Source organism: Salvelinus alpinus, chromosome 26, assembly GCF_045679555.1.
Source record: "Salvelinus alpinus chromosome 26, SLU_Salpinus.1, whole genome shotgun sequence".
Classification (NCBI taxonomy): Eukaryota; Metazoa; Chordata; class Actinopteri; order Salmoniformes; family Salmonidae; genus Salvelinus; species Salvelinus alpinus.
The window spans coordinates 30,327,518-30,347,667 of NC_092111.1; the positions used below are offsets into that span (position 1 = coordinate 30,327,518).

Here is a 20,150-nt window from a genome sequence, read left to right on the forward strand (position 1 = left end):
CATTGCTCCTTCTCCCATGAGTATTTTTAGTTTTTCCTCTGGGTTTAATAAGTTAAAATTTGGAATAAATGTAGTCATTTCTGTGAATAATGAATCTCTTGGTGAGGAATATTTATCACAGTAAAGGAGAAAGTGCATCTCTGTTTCTACCTCCCCTGTCGTGCAGTGACCACATACACGCTCCTCTTTGGGTAGCCATGTCTTTTTATGTCTGCCGGTTTCTATTGCCAATCGGTGGTCACTCAGCCTGTACTTGGTAAGGATCTGTCTCTGCTTCGAATCTCTGACAGAGTAGAGATATTCAGCCAATTCATATTCTCTGTTTAGGGTCAGATAGCAATTTAGTCGGCTTTGGGATTTTGTTTCGTTTTTCCAATGTTGTAAATATGAGTCCTTTGATTGGTTCATGATTTTGTTTATTGGAATTCTTTGTTTTGAAGCAGTGCTGGTGTCAGCTTGGTTGCTTAGGTCCAACACCAGCTGACTGAGAGGGCTCGTTTCTGGGCTCAGCTCTTGGGTTTGAAGTGCTTTAAATTGCAGACTCGAATTTGGACTTGAATTTAGATGTAGCCAAAATTTTAATGATCTTTTCTGTATTTTCATTATTACTGGAAAGCGGCCCAATTCTGCCCTACATGCATTAGTTGGTGTATTTCTCTGGACTTGTAGGATTTTCCGACAGAATTCTGCATGTAGGGTTTCAATTGGATGTTTGTCCCACATTTTAAAGTCCAGTTTATTGAGTGGCCCCCAAACCTCACTTCCGTAAAGAGCTATTGGTAGGATTACACTGTCAAATATTTTGGTCCAAATTCTAATTGGGATGTTGATTTTGAATAATTTCATTTTTATTGCATACAATGCTCTGCGGGCTTTTTCTTTGAGTGCATTCACTGCCATATTAAAGTTTCCCGATGCAGATATGGTCAGACCAAGGTAGGTGTAATTTTTTGTGTGTTCAATGATGGTGTTGTTCAGGGTGAATTTATATTTGTGTTTCTGACATCTGTTTTGTTTTTGGAAAATCATGATTTTAGTTTTTGGGAAATTTACTGCCAGGGCCCAATTATGGCAATATTGCTCTAGAATATTAATGTTCTGTTGAAGACCTTCTTTGGTTGGTGATAGAAGTACCAAGTCATCAGCATATAGCAGGTATTTCACCTCTGTGTCAAATAGTGTGAGTCCTGGGGCTGGAGAATGGTCCAACATGTCTGCTAATTCATTGATATAAATGTTGAAAAGATTTGGACTCAAACTACAGCCTTGTCTCACACCTCGACATTGTGAAAAGAATTCTGTTCTTTGGTTTTTGATTTTTATTGCACACTTGTTTTCTGTGTACATACATTTTATTAAGTCATACACCTTACCACCAAGCCCACTTTGTAGAATTTTGTAGAATAGCCCTTCGTGCCAAATAGAATCAAATGCTTTTTTAAAGTCAATAAAACAAGCAAAGATTTTGCCCTCTTTTTTTTGGTGGACGTGTTTATTAATTAGTGTGTGTAAGGTGTATATATGGTCAGTAGTGCGATGGTTAGGGAGAAAGCCAATTTGACATTTAGTTATTACATTTTTTTCTTGAAGAAAGGTTTGGATTCTTGAATTCAAAATGCTACAGAAAACCTTTCCCAAGTTACTGTTTACACAAATTCCCCTGTAATTATTGGGGTCTGATTTGTCTCCACTTTTGTGGATAGGGGAGATGAGCCCCTGGTTCCAGACATCAGGGAAGCAGCCAGAAGTTAAAACCATGTTGAACAATTTAAGCACAGCATTTTGCAACTCAGGTGTGCTGTTTTTCAGCATTTCATTTCTGATGTTGTCTAGACCACAAGCCTTCTTTGATTTAATAGATTTGAGCTTTTCATTTAGTTCTTGTTGGGTTATTGGGTAATCTAATGGATTTTGGTTATTTTTAATGACTGATTCAAGGATGTTCAATTTTTCTTTAATTTCTAATTGGTTCTGTTTTAAGTCTTTTTGTGGGATGTTTTTGTATAGATTATCAAAATATGTTTTCCAAATTCCTACATCTTGTATGGCTAATTCTTGTGGCTTTGTTGTGCTTAAATTGTTCCACATGTCCCAGAACTGATTTTGGTCAATTGCGTTTTCAATTTCATCAAGTGTCTTGTTGGTATAATTCAGTTTCTTGCGTTTCAGTGTATGTTTATACTGTTTCAGAGTTTCAAAGTATTCATATCGTAGCTCTGGGTTGTTTTGCTGCTTATGTTTTTTGTTTGACATTTGTCTTAGGTGTTTTCTAATTGTTTTACATTCATTATCAAACCATTTGTCAGAAACATTTTGTTTTTTGTTTCTGATGTTGCATTTCTTTGGTTTTCTCAAATTTGCTTTCGATGCTGCTTTTTGGAATATGCAGTTGATGTTTAGAGTAGCCGAATTGACACCATCTTTATTGTTTTGGTATTGTGAGTTATTGAAAAACTGTATAGAGTTCATCATTTCTTTTGAGTTCAATGTTTCAATGAATCTCTCTGCACTGTTTGGAGCCCATCTGTATGATTGGTTTATGTTGAATAGTTTATTGGGCAGTTTTTTTGAATGAATATTGCCGGTTAATTTCTTCAAGAACACGTTGATCTGACTGTGATCTGACAATGGTGTCTGTGGTCTGACAGTGAATGCACTAATGGAGGAGGGGTCAATGTCCGTGATGGCATAATCGACTACACTTGTCCCAAGAGCTGAGCAGTAAGTAAACTGACCTAAAGAGTCCCCTCTGATTCTACCATTAAGCATGTACAGGCCTAAGGCTCGACAGAGATGCACTAACTCCTTCCCATTTTTGTTCAGTATTTGGTCAGGACTGTTTCTATTATTTATAATAGGGCTGCTGTACAAGGAGGGGTGACCAAATATGTGGTGGTTACCTCCCGCATCAGTGTAGTCAGGCTCAGAACCTGTTCTTGCATTGAAATCTCCACAAAGAAGCACTTTACCCTCTGCCTGAAATGTAATGATTTCTGTATGGAGATTGTCAAAAAACTGATCATCATAATATGGTGAATCTGAAGGAGGAGCATAAGCTGCACATATGTACACATCATTGTCACAATAGATTGTACCTTTGTTAAGTTTTAGCCAAATGTGACTGGTACCTTTTTTCATTTCATTCAGTGCCAAGTCCTGCTTATGCCAAATGATGATTCCACCTGAGTCTCGGCCCCGTTTAACATTTTTATGTTTGATTGATGGTAGTAAGCTTTCTCTATACCCTGAGGGACACTGAGTATCTATGTCTCCACGACACCATGTTTCCAGTAGGATTATGATGTCCTGTCCTTTGATGTTTTTAATAAATTCTGGATTTGTTGTTTTATAACCAAAATGTGAAGAGTAAAGTCCCTGGATATTCCAAGAGCTGATAGTTAATGATCTCATTTATAATAAGTGATATTCACTGGTTTGAGTAAAGTACATTGAAAACAATACAAAATAATATATATATATATATATACATATACATACATATATATATATACATATACATACACACACACACACACACACACACACACACACACACACACACACACACATACATACATACATACATACATACATACATACATACATACACACACACACCATTATATATAAATATTATTATTATACCGGTGCCAATAAAAAATTAAGAATAGTTGTAAACAAATGAATAAGAATGGAATAAGACTGCATAAAAAATAAGTACAATGCAATCTGCAACCCTGTGTGTGTGTGTGTGCGCGTGCGTGTGTGTGCGTGCCCGTCTAGCCCAGTAGTCTGCATATTAGTTGCAGTAGTTGGCGCACCTCTCCTATCTCTGATTGTTCTAGGTGTCTTTTGCCAGAGGTTACCTCAGCATATGTAGGCTGATGATCTGAATGATACATGGTGTGGACTGCATCATGTGGTGTACTTCTCTGAAGGACAGTGTTCTGTCCGACCCTGGAGTAGTGGTCAGAGCTGTGTTGTGATGGGCCAGGTCCAGTAGAGATGTGTTGTGACGGGCCAGGTCCAGTAGAGCTGTGTTGTGATGGGCCAGGTCTAGTAGAGATGTGTTGTGATGGGCCAGGTCTAGTAGAGATGTGTTGTGATGGGCCTGGTCCAGTAGAGCTGTGTTCTGATGGGCCTGGTCCAGTAGAGCTGTGTTGTGATGGGCCTGGTCCAGTAGAGCTGTGTTGTGATGGGCCTGGTCTAGTAGAGCTGTGTTGTGAAGGCCCTGGTCTAGTAGAGCTGTGTTGTGATGGGCCGGGTCTAGTCGTGCTGTCCTGAGACGGGTCTGGTCTCGTAAATCTGTGTTGTGATGGGCCTGGTCTAGTAGAGCTGTGTTCTGATGGGCCTGGTCCAGTAGAGCTGTGTTGTGATGGGCCTGGTCCAGTAGAGCTGTGTTGTGATGGGCCTGGTCTAGTAGAGCTGTGTTGTGATGGGCCTGGTCTAGTAGAGCTGTGTTGTGTTGGGCCTGGTCTAGTCGTGTTGTCCTGATGCGGGTCTGGTCTCGTAAATCTGTGTTGTGATGGGCCTGGTCTAGTAGAGCTGTGTTGTGAAGGCCCTGGTCTCGTAAATCTGTGTTGTGTTGGGCCTGGTCTAGTAGAGCTGTGCTGTAATAAGCCGTGTCTGGCTCTTTTCTCCTGGGGATGGTGGAGGTACTGTTGTTTCAGAAGGTGGGGCGGGGGACCTCTGTTGCTGGGGTGATGGGTGTGTGGGTCCCTGCCAAGTGTTGCATCTTTTAGGTCCTTGGCAAAGGTTCTGACACTGTCCTGATCAAGATGTACATTATCGTATAAGTGTTGACATGTCAGAGTGGGGTGGTGAGCCGTTCTGACGTTGAGTAGTGAGGCACAGTCCACAGTGATCTGTTGATTTATTTTGTCGATCAACTGTCCTGGGAAGTCTTTTCTTGGTAGGAGGGTGGACACAACTATATTGGTTGTTGGGAACACAGCCTGTGCCCGTTCTGCCACTCTTCTCACTGCCCCAGATACATCTTCACCTTTGGCATGAAGGTCGTTTGTGCCAGTGTGGATGATGATGTTGTCGAGGGTGTCAATCCTGGTCTGACTGAGTAGCTGCATTGCACTGTCAGTTGTAGGACACCAGAACTTATACACCTGGTGTCTAGGGAATAATCTTTCCTGGACTAAGAACTTCCCATTTGAATCAATAAGGATTGCAGTTGTGGGTGACTGTCTGGCTGGAGCAGACTGGGAGGATGGTATTCTGACCTTGGCTGGAGCACACTGTGTTGGAGCAGACTGAGAGGCTGGTTGGCTGACCTGGGCTGGAGCAGACTGAGAGGCTGGTTGGCTGACCTGGGCTGGAGCAGACTGAGAGGCTGGTAGGTTGACTTGTGCTGGAGCACACTGTGCTGGAGCAGACTGGGAGGATGGTATTCTGACCTTGGCTGGAGCAGACTGGGAGACTGGTATTCTGACCTGTGTTGGAGCAGACTGAGAGGCAGACTGAGAGGCTGGTAGGTTGACCTGGGCTGGAGCACACTGTGCTGGAGCAGACTGGGAGACTGGTATTCTGACCTGTGCTGGAGCAGACTGGGAGACTGGTATTCTGACCTGTGCTGGAGCAGACTGAGAGGCTGGTTGGCTGACCTGGGCTGGAGCAGACTGGTAGGCTGGTGCAGTGTCATCAGGCTGTGTGGTGGAGGCCATGCTGGTCTCGGGTTCTGCTTGTGTTATGCCAAGCTGGTGGACATGTTCTCCAGATGCAGAGGACATAATGACTCGCTGCTGGTTGAGGAGGTCATTGTATCTCTCTCTCTGCTCTAGCTGCTTTCTTGTTGTGCTCAGATGGTCTCTGAGGTCATCATTTGTCTGACTCAGTTTGTCCATTCTGCTTTCTAGTTTAGCAATAGATGCTCTGCTCTCCTCCTTGAACTGTTTCATCTCTTCTTTAAGTTTCTGGACAGTGTCCTCCTCTTGAAGCATGTTCTCTCGGAGTTCTATGACCTCTGCTTCAACTAGAGAGAGGGTGTTGTGGAAACGTTGCATAGCAGGTGTTCTTGGTGTTGTAGGCATGTCCTTGGCTCTGTCTGCTGCAGGTGAGGTAGGTAGAGGGACACTGAGGGCTTCTTGCTGGGTCACAGAGACCGCTGGGGCCTGCTTTTCACCGTCATCTCCCTCCTTGACTTTTTCCTCAGTTTCTGAGATGATTTCAGCTTCTGCTTTTAGGGTAGTAAACCTATTCTCAAAAGCCTGGAGGCTTGAATCATTGCCTTGTATCAATACAGTTCCATTATTATATACGTTTACTGTTTGATATGTGTTGCTATGGTCAGCTTCTTCAAAAATGCTGATCTGACATCCTTGGCTGATGCCTCTCTTTTTTGAAAAAGGGAAATGGTTGCAAATAACCCTTTTCCATATGTGCCCTCGTTTGGTATTAAAAATTAAATTTGCTCTTGTTTTGCAACTGTTAAGATCTGCAAACAGGCATTCATGGTTCTGTCCCATCAACAAACCTTTGAAACTTTTCTTAGCTTTCTCTGTTTTGATGTCTGGTGGGTAAACAACTTCCATAGCAACGCTGGTAATGTTGGCTGATGTTGCAATAGAAGTGTTGTTTCTTGTTTAATTGTCTTTTATGTCTTTAGAGGACTGCTTCACCTTGATGTCCCCTTTCCCTTTTCTTCTGTCCTTATTTTGTCCCACTTTGTCCCTTCTTCTCTTCTGTCAACTAGACACTCCTTGTTAGCTAGCTAGCTTCTTTTCAGGAGAGTCCTTAGCAACTGCCTAGCAACAGGTAAACAACTTAGCTAGCTAAGAAAACTGTATAATTTTATGAAAATTTTTTACTTTTTCAGAATCCTTTCTTCTTTGTTTGCTGCTTGTTTGGTCTCCTATTCTGTCTAGCAGTTTTCTTTTGTTTTTTTCGATGTACTTTACTCTAAAAACCATATAAATCTCAATATTTTTAGGAGCTCATCTTTTCAGCTGCTGCTGCTTAATTTGGAACTCCGGAACTCCTGGGTAATCTTGGCTCTGGGGTTAAAACATCTCTCTGTCTCTCTCTGTCTCTCTCTGTCTCTCTCTGTCTCTCGGTCTCGGTCTCGGTCTCGGTCTCGGTCTCTGTCTCGGTCTCGGTCTCGGTCTCGGTCTCGGTCTCGGTCTCTCTGTCTCTCTGTCTCTGTCTCTGTCTCTGTCTCTGTCTCTCTGTCTCTGTCTCTGTCTCTGTGTCTCTGTGTCTCTGTGTCTCTGTCTCTCTTTCTCTCTCTCTCTGTGTAGGGGAGTGATACATGAGGTAGAGATCCACTGAAAACCCAGGGTAGCTGTTTTTATTAACCCCCCCCTCTTTTCCCTTCATCACTATTTCCCCCCACATCCTTCTCCCTTTGTTGCAACTGCCTAATCTCTGTTTTGTTACCTTTCTAAACAATTACTGGCCCAGTATCTTGGTGTGTGTGTGTGTGTGTGTGTGTGTGTGTGTGTGTGTGTGTGTGTGTGTGTGTGTGTGTGTGTGTGTGTGTGTGTGTGTGTGTGTGTGTGTGTGTGTGTGTGTGTGTGTGTGTGTGTGTGTGTGTGTGTGTGTGTGTGTGTGTGTGTGTGTGTGTTGGCCTGGGGAGCAGATGCTGCTGGGTGACATTCAGGAGTCTGTCTGGGAAGCTGCTATAAGGTGTTTATTGGTGTGTTTGTGTATTAGTGTGTGAGAGAGAGAAAGGTTGAAAGAAAAAGAGGGAGAAAAAGGTGTAAGCATATGTAAGTAGATAAAGATTTTCTACACACACAAATGCACACGCGCACACACACACAAAATAGTTTCATCACACACCGACAGCCCACCTGTGGTGAAGTGTATGATTAGGGCTGTTACAGCTTATTACCTCCACACAGTGACCGTTAAGTCACCGTTAAGTCCATGTGACCGTTAAGTCACAGAAATCTCCTTTTATGCGCTCTGGACATACTTTGGTAGTACCCAACTCACTAACTACCATCAGGTCCTAATGGCCTGGTACTCTGGGCTCTATTGTCCCTCCATCAGGTCCTAATGGTCTGGTACTCAGGGCTCTATTGTCCCTCCATCAGGTCCTAATGGTCTGGTACTCAGGGCTCTATTGTCCCTCCATCTGGTCCTAATGGCCTGGTACTCAGGACTCTATTGTCCCTCCATCTGGTCCTAATGGTCTGGTACTCAGGGCTCTATTGTCCCTCCATCTGGTCCTAATGGCCTGGTACTCAGGACTCTATTGTCCCTTTAACCACTCTGACATCAATGCAAATGAAATCACATCAAATCACATCAAACACTTATCATCAGAACAGTAGGCCTATCACCTCACTGTGATGATCAATATGAAGAAAGAAGTTCAACAGCAGGTTGAAACAGTGTAAAACGTGTTTGCTGTAGATGTTGTTTCAAAGCCTAACACAATGAAATGGACAGTGCTTTCTAAGGTGATGATTAATTAAAAACTTCCATATGCATATTCAAGCTTATGCATATGCATAGAAAAAAACGCAATTAAAATGATGTTTGTGCCGCATATAGCCAACCGCATATCACACACAACAAAACTGATTTGACCTCTACAGGATCGGTGTGTGTCCCCCTCGTGGGACGGTTGGGCTAACGTGCGCTAATGTGATTAGCAAGACGTTGTAAGTAAGAAGTATATTTCCCAGGACATAGACATGTTTTATATGGGCAAAAAGCTTAAATTCTTGTTAATCTAACTGCACTGTCCAATTTATAGTAGCTATTACAGTGAAAAAAGACCATACTATTGTTTGAGGAGAGTGCACAACAACAAAAAACTTTTATCACGGAAACTGGTTTGATACATTCACCTCTGAAGGTAAATAATGTACTTCCATTCAGTAATCTGGCTCTCATTTGTCATCCTGAGGTTCCCAGAGATAAAATGTAACATAGTTTTGTTTGATAAAATAAATGTTTATATTCAAATGTAGGAACTGGTTTCTACAGTTTGAACCCCTGTCTGCCCCCCCCCCCCCTCCCTCCCTCCCCCCCATCTAAATGTGTGAAGGTTAGTGTATTTTCTGTAGGGAAGCTAATTATCCATCATTTATGACATTCCTGGGAGTGTGTAAACTTACATTTTTTTATTACCATATAATTTTTGTATGTTCTCTATAGTTATGTACTTGAAAATGTATCAATTGACCATTTTGAACATTAATGCAATGGTTCATTGATTCGGTCTAAAACTTTTCACATACACTGCTGCCGTCTAGTGGCCAAAATCTAAATTGTGCCTAGACTCCTAAGTGATATAATGGCCTTTCTCTTGCATTTTAAAGAGGATACAAATAAAATAAAATAAAAATGCATGTTTTTTTCTTTGTATTATATTTTACCAGATCTAATGTGTTATATTATCCTACATTAATTTCACATTTCCACAAACTTCAAAGTGTTTCCTTTCAAATGGTATCAGAATATGCATATCCTTGTTTCAGGTCCTGAGCTACAGGCAGTTAGATTTGGGTATGTCATTTTAGAAAAAAAAGGGTCCCATCCTATGTCTTTGGTACATAATTGGCCAAGCCTATACTCCAAAATGAATATGTCTTTGGTACATAATTGGTCAAACCTATACTCCAAAATGAATATGTCTTTGGTACATAATTGGTCAAACCTATACTCCAAAATGAATATGTCTTTGGTACATAATTGGTCAAACCTATACTCCAAAATGAATATGTCTTTGTACATAACTGGTCAAGCCTATACTCCAAAATGAATATGTCTTTGGTACATAATTGGTCAAGCCTATACTCCAAAATGAATATGTCTTTGTACATAACTGGTCAAGCCTATACTCCAAAATGAATATGTCTTTGGTACATAATTGGTCAAGCCTATACTCCAAAATGAATATGTCTTTGGTACATAATTGTTCAAGCATATACTCCAAAATGAATATGTCTTTGTACATAATTGGTCAAGCCTATGCTCCAAAATGAATATGTCTTTGGTACATAATTGGTCAAGCCTATGCTCCAAAATGAATATGTCTTTGGTACGTAATTGATCAAGCCTATACTCCAAAATTAAACAAATTCTAGTAATGGCCTTTGAGTGTGGACTGTATTATTATGCATACTGGATGGACTGGTTACCTTATGCTAAGCTCCAAAATGTCTATCCATGAGTCTGGGAGAGAACATATAGCCAGCCCTAAGCAATGCTGTTGGTTCATTGATTGTGCCGGGAAGCTTACAGTTAGCCTACAATTCGTGAATTTGTATTTGATTTTGAAATGCCTAGTAATAGTGATTTAATTTAATTTTCATAATTCATTGAGTGACAAATTCCCCTTAGCTATGCAGAATATCTCACCACCATGCGTTTCCATCTGCTCCTCTGTCCTATATTCCTTTCTTGAGCGCGCAACAGTTTAGTGAAATATGTTTCATTGCGAAAATATGTTACTATCGATGTTCCCGAACAGATTTCACTTGGTTTCCCAAATTAAGCACTGGGTAGCTGATGATGATGGTGATGATAATGATAAAGGTGATGACGATGATGATGATGGTGGTGATGGTGCAGGAACAGGGTTGGAGAGCCCATGGCATACAGAGTTTGGGCGGAATATCACCTGTAGCTCAGCGAGAGCATGCTCCTCCAACAGAGGTTGATTCATGTAGTGAAATAAGTGTTGTTATATTTATTCCTCAGCTGCTCATATTAAGCACATGCTCCTCTATAAACCGAAGTAGCCTACAAAACGGACCGATTCGAAAGCAAGCAGCCTCCATTCGCTATTCCAGTGCATACAGATGAAATGTATTTTTCCCCCTGCTCCTGTTCCTGCCCATTTGACAATGTGCCATTCTAAATCTAAACTAATCTTACATATTAGTAAAGACAAGATTCAATTGAGAATAGTCTGATGGGTAAAAATATAATCACTTGATGAGAGAACAGCTGTGCAGCCTGAGGCAAGGAACAGAGCGCAAGCTTTTTTTTGCTACTTTCTCAAATCATCAATAGCCTGTAGTCGCATCATGCAGCCCAAACATGTTTGATTACTAAGACATTATAAAGTTTGTATCATTCATAGCTAAAGTTGCCAAATAACTCTACATCTAGCATATTAGACATGTTTCTAATGATCACTTTTACTCTCAACATAGCCACTTCGTATGCGCACTTGCTCCGTAATGGGAAAAATATTATTTATATTTTATATGGCTAAGTTCAATTATATTCTTCTCACTATAAAATCATAAAAAATAAAAGAATGTAATTGGACTTATAAGCATATCTTGTCAGCTAAATGAACAAGCCTACAGCCTATGGCATGGAGCATAGCCAGAAAACATAGGACTGCAGTATGCCAACTCATATTACGGTGTTCTGAAATACATGTTCTTCTAATCAGAATGTTCCTTTAGACCTGACTAAAATAAATAATGGATTCATTGTGATGTTGTATATTAAATAGATTTATTACAGTTTTTTAAATGTAGATGTTCCAAAGGCGCGGAACAGCGGCTTGTATGTGTGGAGGCCTGGAGACACTATATGTGTTTATAACGGTCAATTACCGTGAGACCTCAGACAGGTGTGTGTACTTTCTATGGCTCAGGACTTCTTTATTGCCAAAGGTTTAGTGTGTGTGTGTGTGTGTGTGTGTGTGTGTGTGTGTGTGTGTGTGTGTGTGTGTGTGTGTGTGTGTGTGTGTGTGTGTGTGTGTGTGTGTGTGTGTGTGTGTGTGTGTGTGTGTGTGTGTGTGTAGTTCTGAGTTTATAGCATTGCTGCAGTGAGCTAGAGCTTTACTGTCTGCCTGGGCGACAAAGGGAGATTGCTGCTCAAATTAATTTCCTTGCAGGACGTTTTTTTCTTGAGCTGATGGTCAGGGGCCTGGAAAATAATTCAAATTGACCACAAGAAGAACATATATAATATTTGACTAAAACATAATAATTTCAAACCTTGCTTACGTTTGTATAGATCACATATATCAAGGCAGTTAACCCACTGTTCCTAGGCCGTCATTGAAAATAAGAATTTGTTCTTAACTGACTTGCCTAGTTAAATAAAGGTCAAATAAAAGATAAAATAATATATATATATATATCTTTATTATGTGTGGGAATACTTCATGATGAAGTTCTAAAATTAAAATCACTTGGAGCTGATTTGCTGGTGTTTCTTTATTTTTTATTTTTTGCTCAGAAAACTTTGGAGGCCCCTATAAAATCACCCATGGGCCAAATTCGGCCTGCGGTCCGCCAGTTGGGGAACCCTGACGCAATGTGTCCCAAATGGCACCCTATTTCCAATATTGTGCACTACATTTGACCAGGGCCTGTAGGACCTATAGGCAATACTGTGCCCTTTAGATCGCATCCACAGTGTTCATGCATTCCTGTTGACAGGAAATCACTCTCTGAGCTCGTTCTCTCTCACATTGCCTTCAGCACCAAGCACTCAAATATCAAAGAAATTAAAGAAGTGTGAGAATATCCAGCACTGTATTTAATCAAAGCATGGAGGAGGACTATATTCCCGTTGAAGATTATAAGAGTGATGATGACCATGAGCTTTAATGATGCAGTTGGTCTCATTCTAAAGAATTTAATATTGCTGATCTACTCTAAAATATAGTGATGATGATGGTGATGATAATGATGTTGGTGATGGTGATGGTAATGATGGTGGTGATGGTGATAAAAATGATGGTGGTGAGGGTGATGAAAATGATGGTGGTGATGATGATGAGAATGATGTGGTGATGATGATGATGATGATGATGATGATGATGATAATGATGGTGGTGATGATGATGATAATGATGGTGGTGATGATGATGAGAATGATGTTTTGATGATGATGGTGATGATGATGATAATGATGGTGTTGATGATGATGATAGTGATAAAGGTGATTGTGATGATGATAATGATGGTGGTGAGGGTGATGATGTGTTTAGCTATGTTGGTGGTTTTGGTCATGATGAGGAGGAGGAGTAGTATGATCAAGAAGGTGTGTTGTTTGGTTGAATAGGTTATGATGATGAGGAGGAGGATGAAGACACTTGCCACTAGCTCCCCTCTGTACCTCCTCTGCTGTTACTGTAATAGAACCACACCTGTCATTCATTCCCCACCCAGGTATCAGTAGTCCACCTGTTGAAGACAGTGCGTCTGCTCCGGCTGCTGCGTCTGCTCCAGAAGATGGACCGGTACTCCCAGCACAGTACTGTGGTTCTCACCCTGCTCATGTCCATGTTCGCCCTGCTGGCCCACTGGATGGCTTGCATCTGGTACGTCATCGGCAAGAAGGAGATGGAGGCAAACGCCTACTCCTGGGACATCGGTGAGTGGTGGGAGCGACTAGTTTTGTCTGAGAGGGGATCAGGGATTTGGTTGGGTATTGCATCAGTGAGCTGCTTGTTCTGTCTTACGGGGTGTGTGTGGGGGGGGGGGGGGCGTCAGAGATGGGGAAAGTAGGGGTCAGGAAGAGAAGTGGAAGAGTGAGGGGTGAGCATCGCCAGGTAAGCGGCTAGTTCTGTCTGGAGGGGTTCAGGGACGGGATCATTTACCTTGCTAGAGACCATGAACATCAATGGATGAGACAGACATTGGTGAGCAGCTTGTTCTGTCTGGAGGGGTTCAGGGAAGGTGCTGACATTTGGTTGGCGTTTTTGGTTAGTAGTGTCAGCTGGTCATGGCAGCATATCATAGCTTATGTGTGGTTGTTTTTGGCTAGCATCTAAACTCAGCAAAAAAATAAATGTCCTCTCACTGTCAACTGCGTTTATTTTCAGCAAACTTAACATGTGTAAATATTTGTATGAACATAAGATTCAACAACTGAGACATAAACTGAACAAGTTCCACAGCCATGTGACTAAAAGAAATAGCATAATGTGTCCCTGAACAAAGCGGGGGGGGGTCAAAATCAAAAGTAACAGTCAGTACCTGGTGTGGCCACCAGTTGAATTAAGTACTGCAGTGCACCTCCTCCTCATGGACTGCACCAGATTTGCCAGTTCTTGCTGTGAGATGTTACCCCACTCTTCCACCAAGGCACCTGCAAGTTCCCAGACATTTCTGGGGGGAATGGCCCTAGCCCTCACCCTCCGATCCAACAAGTCCCAGAGGTGCTCAATGGGATTGAGATCTGGGCTCTTCATTGGCCATGGCAGAACACTGACATTCCTGTCTTGCAGGAAATCACGCACAGAACGAGCAGTATGGCTGGTGGCATTGTCATGCTGGAGTGTCATGTCAGGATGAGCCTGCAGGAAGGGTACCACATGAGGGAGGAGGATGTCTTCCCTGTAACGCACAGCGTTGAGATTGCCTGCAATGACAAAAAGCTCAGTCCGATGATGCTGTGACACACTGTCCCAGACCATGACAGACCCTCCACCTCCAAATCGATCCCGCTCCAGAGTACAGGCCTCGGTGTAACGCGAATCCGACCATCACCCCTGGGGAGACAAAACCACGATTCGTCAGTGAAGAGCACTTTTTGCAAGTCCTGTCTGGTCCAGCGACGGTGGGTTTGTGCCCATAGGTGAGGACCTGCCTTACAACAGGCCTACAAGCCCTCAGTCCAGCCTCTCTCAGCCTATTGCGGACAGTCTGAGCACTGATAGAGGGATTGTGCATTCCTGGTGTAACTCGGGCAGTTGTTGTTGCCATCCTGTACCTGTCCCGCAGGTGTGATGTTCGGATGTACCGATCCTGTGCAGGTGTTGTTACATGTGGTATGCCACTGCGAGGACGATCAGCTGTCCGTCCCGCCTCCCTGTAGCGCTGTCTTAGGCGTCTCACAGCACGGACATTGCAATGTATTGCCCTGGCCACATCTGCAGTCCTCATGCCTCCTTGCAGCATGCAAGGCACGTTCACGCAGATGAGCAGGGACCCTGGGCATCTTTCTTTTGGCATTTTTCAGAGTCAGTAGAAAGGCCTCTTTAGTGTCCTAAGTTGTCATAACTGTGACCTTAATTGCCTACCGTCTGTAAGCTGTTAGTGTCTTAACGACCATTCCACAGGTGCATGTTCATTAATTGTTTATGGTTCATTGAACAAGCATGGGAAACAGTGTTTAAACTCTTTACAAGGAAGATCTGTGAAGTTATTTGGATTTTTACGAATTATCTTTGAAAGACAGGGTCCTGAAAAAGTGGCGTTTCTTTTTTTGCTGAGTTTATTAGCTTCCCAACCAGCATCTCGCTATGCAGTTTTAATGGCTGTGTTGATTATTTTATTGATTCAACTGATTTCTAATGAGACACTCATTACACTATAAAATATTCATGCACGGGGAAGGAATTTAATGTGACTGGGCAAAAACATGTCCTGTTTTTATTTGTTTCTGGGGTTTTGATTGACAGAGTAGCGTAGTCCCACAGTAATGACTAGTCGCCGGGCCCCAGGCTTCCCCTGAACACATAATGTCCAACACATAATTAGGCCTCTAGGGCTGATCCCAAGTCAGTATCGATGAGGCAGACTCTATTCTCAATTACCTCTCCCTGACGTCTCCAAACTGATTCTGGGTCAGTATTGATGGGGCCATGAGAAGCTGATGCTGTTTTTCCAATTAACTGAGCCTCAGTGTCATGCAGGATTAATGCACTGTATCTCAATTATGGAATTCTAATGCTGATCCCACGTCAGTGAGAGAGGTATATCCAATTACCATTCTTGAGTGTCTGGTGGAGGTCTCAGGGACCTGCTGATTGTTTCAACACTCACGTCATAGATAGGAGCTGACCTAGGATTCGTTTTAGTTATCAGGTACCTGGTATCACGGATGGATTGCGACCAGAAATCATCCCGGACGTTTCTAACACACAGGCCCATTACTTTAGCCTACTTCCACCATCCTGCAGCGGAAAGAATGGTGGATTAGGCTACCATTATTTAAAATAAGGATCATTCTGCGCAAAACCCCCAATTTAGACCGACCCACTGGGCTTCAGATGGACCAGCACATCTGGCATTTGTTCAAGCTGCCCTTTCTGTTTGTTCTTGCTAATACTCCAGTTTGTATGTTAGGCATCCACCGTTCTGGATACAGTGGAGACAGCTCAGAGAAACTATATTGTTGACTCCAATTATGGGCTCCAATTATGCTATATACACTGAGGGTACAAAACAACCTCTACGGACCCCCCATCCCGGATCCGGGATCATCCTCATCAAAAATGCTGACTAGCATAGCCTAGCCTAGCGCCACAGGGATATCATATAATATAATTTCATGAAATCACAAGTCCAATAAGGCAAATGAAAGATAAACATCTTGTGAATCCAGCCATTTCCGCCATTTCCGTAAAATGTTTTACAGCTGTAAAATGTTTTACAGCGAAAACACAATATATATTTATATTAGCTCACCACAATAGCCAAACACACAATGCCATTTATTCACCGCCAACATAGCTTTCACAAAACCCACAAATAGAGATAAAATTAATCACTAACCTTTGAACAACTTCATCAGATGACAGTCTTATAACATCATGTTATACAATACATTTATGTTTTGTTCGAAAATGTGCATATTTAGAGCTACAAATCGTGGTTTTACATTGTGAATACGTAGCCATAATGCACCAAATTGTCCGGAGAAATTTTGGACAGTCACGTAATCTAACCAAAAAACTCATCATAAACTTTACTAAAAAATACATGTTGTACAGCAAATGAAAGATACACTGGTTCTTAATGCAACCGCTGTGTTAGATTTAAAAAAAAATAACTTTAGTACAAAGTACAGCATGCAATATTCTGAGACAGCGCCCACCAATTCTCCGCCTTGTTGGAGCCAACATAAACCACAAAAATACGAAATAACATCATAAATATTCTCTTACCTTTGATGATCTTCCATCAGAATGTAGTGCAAGGAGTCCTATTTCCACAATAAATCGTTGTTTTGTTTTAGAATGTCCATTTCTTCTGTCGAATTAGCAACTTTGGCTAGCCATGTGGAGCGCACATGTCCAAGAACTCTTGGCGCATGGAACGAAAAATTCCCAAATTCCCAATAAACGTCGAATAAACTGGTCAAACTCGGTTGAAAATCCAACTTTATGATGTTTTTATCATATGTATCCAATAAAGTCCGAGCCGGAGCATTTCGTCGTGTATACCTAACGCATTTCAGAAGACAACGTGGGGTTCCCTGGTGCGCAGTTGAATACTGCCAATAGGGCGGACCTGTCACTCCAAAAGCTCTCATTCGGTCTCACATCAAGCTAGACACCCCATTCAACATTCTACTGCCTGTTGACATCTAGTGGAAGGCGTATGAAGTGCATACAGATCCATAAATATAAGGCAATTGAATAGGCAGGCCCTGACACAGAGCCCCATTTTCAGAATTTTCACTTCCTGTTTGGAAGTTTGCTGCCAAATGAGTTCTGTTTTACTCACAGATATAATTCAAACAGTTTTAGAAACTTCAGAGTGTTTTCTATCCAATAGTAATAATAATATGCATATTGTATGATCTAGAACAGAGTACGAGGCCGTTTAATTTGGGCACGATTTTTTCCCAAAGTGAAAACAGCGCCTCCTATTTCCAAGAGGTTATTAAGAACCTGACATTGACTGACCAGGTGAATCCAGGTGAAAGCTATGCTCCCTTATCACTTGTTATATTCACTTCAATCAGTGGAGACAAGTTAGAAAATGACAACACAGACACACATCTACAACACGTGTGTCTGTGCCTGTGTGTGTGTCTCTTCACAGTCCCTGCTGTTCCATAAGGCATATTTGTATCTGTTTTTTTCCCAATCAGATTTTACTGCTTGCATGAGCAGTAAGACTGGACCAGTAGTCCAGGTGCGATAAAATTTGGTTCTGCCTTGTTGATAGTGCTGTTAAGAAGGCAGAGCAGCGTTTTATTATGGACAGACCTCTCCTCATCTTAGCTACAGTTGCGTCAATATGTTTTGACCATGACAGTTTACAATTCAGGGTTACTGCAAGCAGTTTAGTCTCCTCAGCTTGCTGAATGTCCACATTATTCATTACAATATTTAGTTGAGGTTCAGCATTTAGTGAATGATTTGTCCCAAATACAATGATTTTAGTTATTTGGCACCCATTCTGAAACTGACTGCAGCTCTTTGATAAGTGTTGCAGTTATTCCGCTTGCTGTGGTAGCTGACGTGTATAGTGTTGAGTCATCAGCATACATAGACACACAGGCTTTACTCAGAGCAGTGGCAGGTCATAAGTAAAAAATGTAAAAAATTAAGGGTCCTAGACAGCTGCCCTGGGGAATGCCTGACTATACCTGGATTATGTTGCAGAGGCTTCCATTAAAGAACACCTTCTGTGTTATGTTAGACAGGTAACTCTCAATCCACATTATAGCAGGGGATGTAAAACCATAACTCATACGTTATTGCAGCAGCAGATTATGATCGATAAAAGCTGCACTGGAGTCTAACAAAACAGCTCCCACAATCGTTTTATTATCAATTTCCGTGCATGTTGAATGCCCTTTCATATAAGCATGCTAAAAATCTGTTAAGTTGTTTACTGTGAAATAGCATTGTATCTGGTCAAACAATATTTTTCTCCAAAAGTTTACTAAAGGTTGGTAACAGGCTGATTGGTCAGCTGTTTGAGCCAGTATAGGGTGCGTTGCTATTCTTGGGTAGGGTAATGATTTTTGCTTCCCTCCAGGCCTGAAGGCACACACTTTCATGTAGGCTTAGATTGAAGAGATGGTAAATGATATTGACCATATCGTCCGCTATGATCCTTAGTAATTTTCCATCCAAGTTGTCAGACCCAGGTGGCTTGTAATTGTTGATAGACAACAATACTTTTTTCTTCTCTTCCACACTCACTTTACAGAAATCAAAATTACAATGCTTGTCTCTCATAATTTGGTCAGTTATGCATGAATGTGTAGGTCCAGAATTTGTTGTTGTCATGCCTAAGTTTGCTATTCTTGCCAATGAAAAAAACATTTAGGTAATTGGCAATATCAGTGCATTTTGTGATGAATGAGCCATCTGATTCAATGAATGATGGAGCCAAGTTTGCATTTTTTCCCAAAATGTCATTTAAGGTGCTCCAAAGCCTTTTACTATCATTCTTTATATACAGTGCATTCGGAAAGTATTTACAGCCCTTGACTTTTTCCACATTCTGTTATGTTACAGCCTAAAATGTATTAATAAAAATGTCAATCTACACACAATACCCCATAATGACAATGCGGAAACAAGTTTTTAGAAATGTTTGCACATTTATTACAAATAAAGAACAGAAATACCTTATTTATATAAGTATTCAGACCCTTTGCTATGAGACTCAAAATTGAGCTCAGCTGCATCCTGTTTCCATTGATCATCCTTGAGATGTTTCTACAACTTGATTGGAGTCCACCTGTGGTAAATTCAATTTATTGGACATGATTTGGAAAGGCACACACCTGTCTATATAAGGTCCCACAGTTGACAGTGCATGTCAGAGCAAAAACCAAGCCATGAGGTCAAAGGAATTGTCCGTAGAGCTCCGAGATAGGATTGTATCGTGGCACAGATCTGGGGAAGGGTAATTGGCCGCCCTGCCAAACTGAACAATCGGGGGAGAAGGGCCTTGGTAAGGGAGATGACCATTGAACCTGATGGTCACTCTGAAAGAGCTCCAGAGTTCCTCTGTGGGGATGGGAGAACCTTCCAGAAGGACAACCATCTCTGCAGCACTCCACCAATCAGGCCTTTATGGTAGTGGCCAGATGGAAGCCACTCCTCAGTAAAAGGCACATAAGAGCCTGCTTGGAGTTTGCCAAAAGGCACCTAAAGGATACTCAGACCAGGAGAAATAAGATTCTCTGGTCTGATGAATGGTGGCAGCATCATGCTGTGGGGATGTTTTTCAGCGGCAGGGAATGGGAGCCTAGACAGGATCGAGGGAAAGATGAATGGAGCAAAGTACAGAGAGATCCTTGATGAAAACCTGCTCCAGAGTGCTCAAGACTGGGGTGAAGGTTCACCTTCCAACAGGACAATGACCCTTAGCACACAGCCAAGACAATGCAGGAGTGGCTTCGGGGACAAGTCTCTGAATGTTCTTGAGTGGCCCAGCCAGAGCCCGGACTTGAACCCGATGGAACATCTCTGGAGAAACCTTAAAATAGCTGTGCAGCAACGCTCCCCATCC

General features: G+C 41.9%; 1 protein-coding gene across 1 annotated transcript in view; it reads left to right on the forward strand.

Moving 5' to 3' along the window:
* LOC139555138 (voltage-gated delayed rectifier potassium channel KCNH8-like) overlaps positions 1-20,150 on the forward strand; it is a 95,427-nt gene that overhangs the window by 46,606 nt on the left and 28,671 nt on the right. Inside the window, exon 7 of the mRNA XM_071368675.1 lies at positions 13,110-13,314. Within this exon, the coding sequence (XP_071224776.1) occupies positions 13,110-13,314 (205 nt within the window). The remainder of the gene's footprint in view (positions 1-13,109; positions 13,315-20,150) is intronic.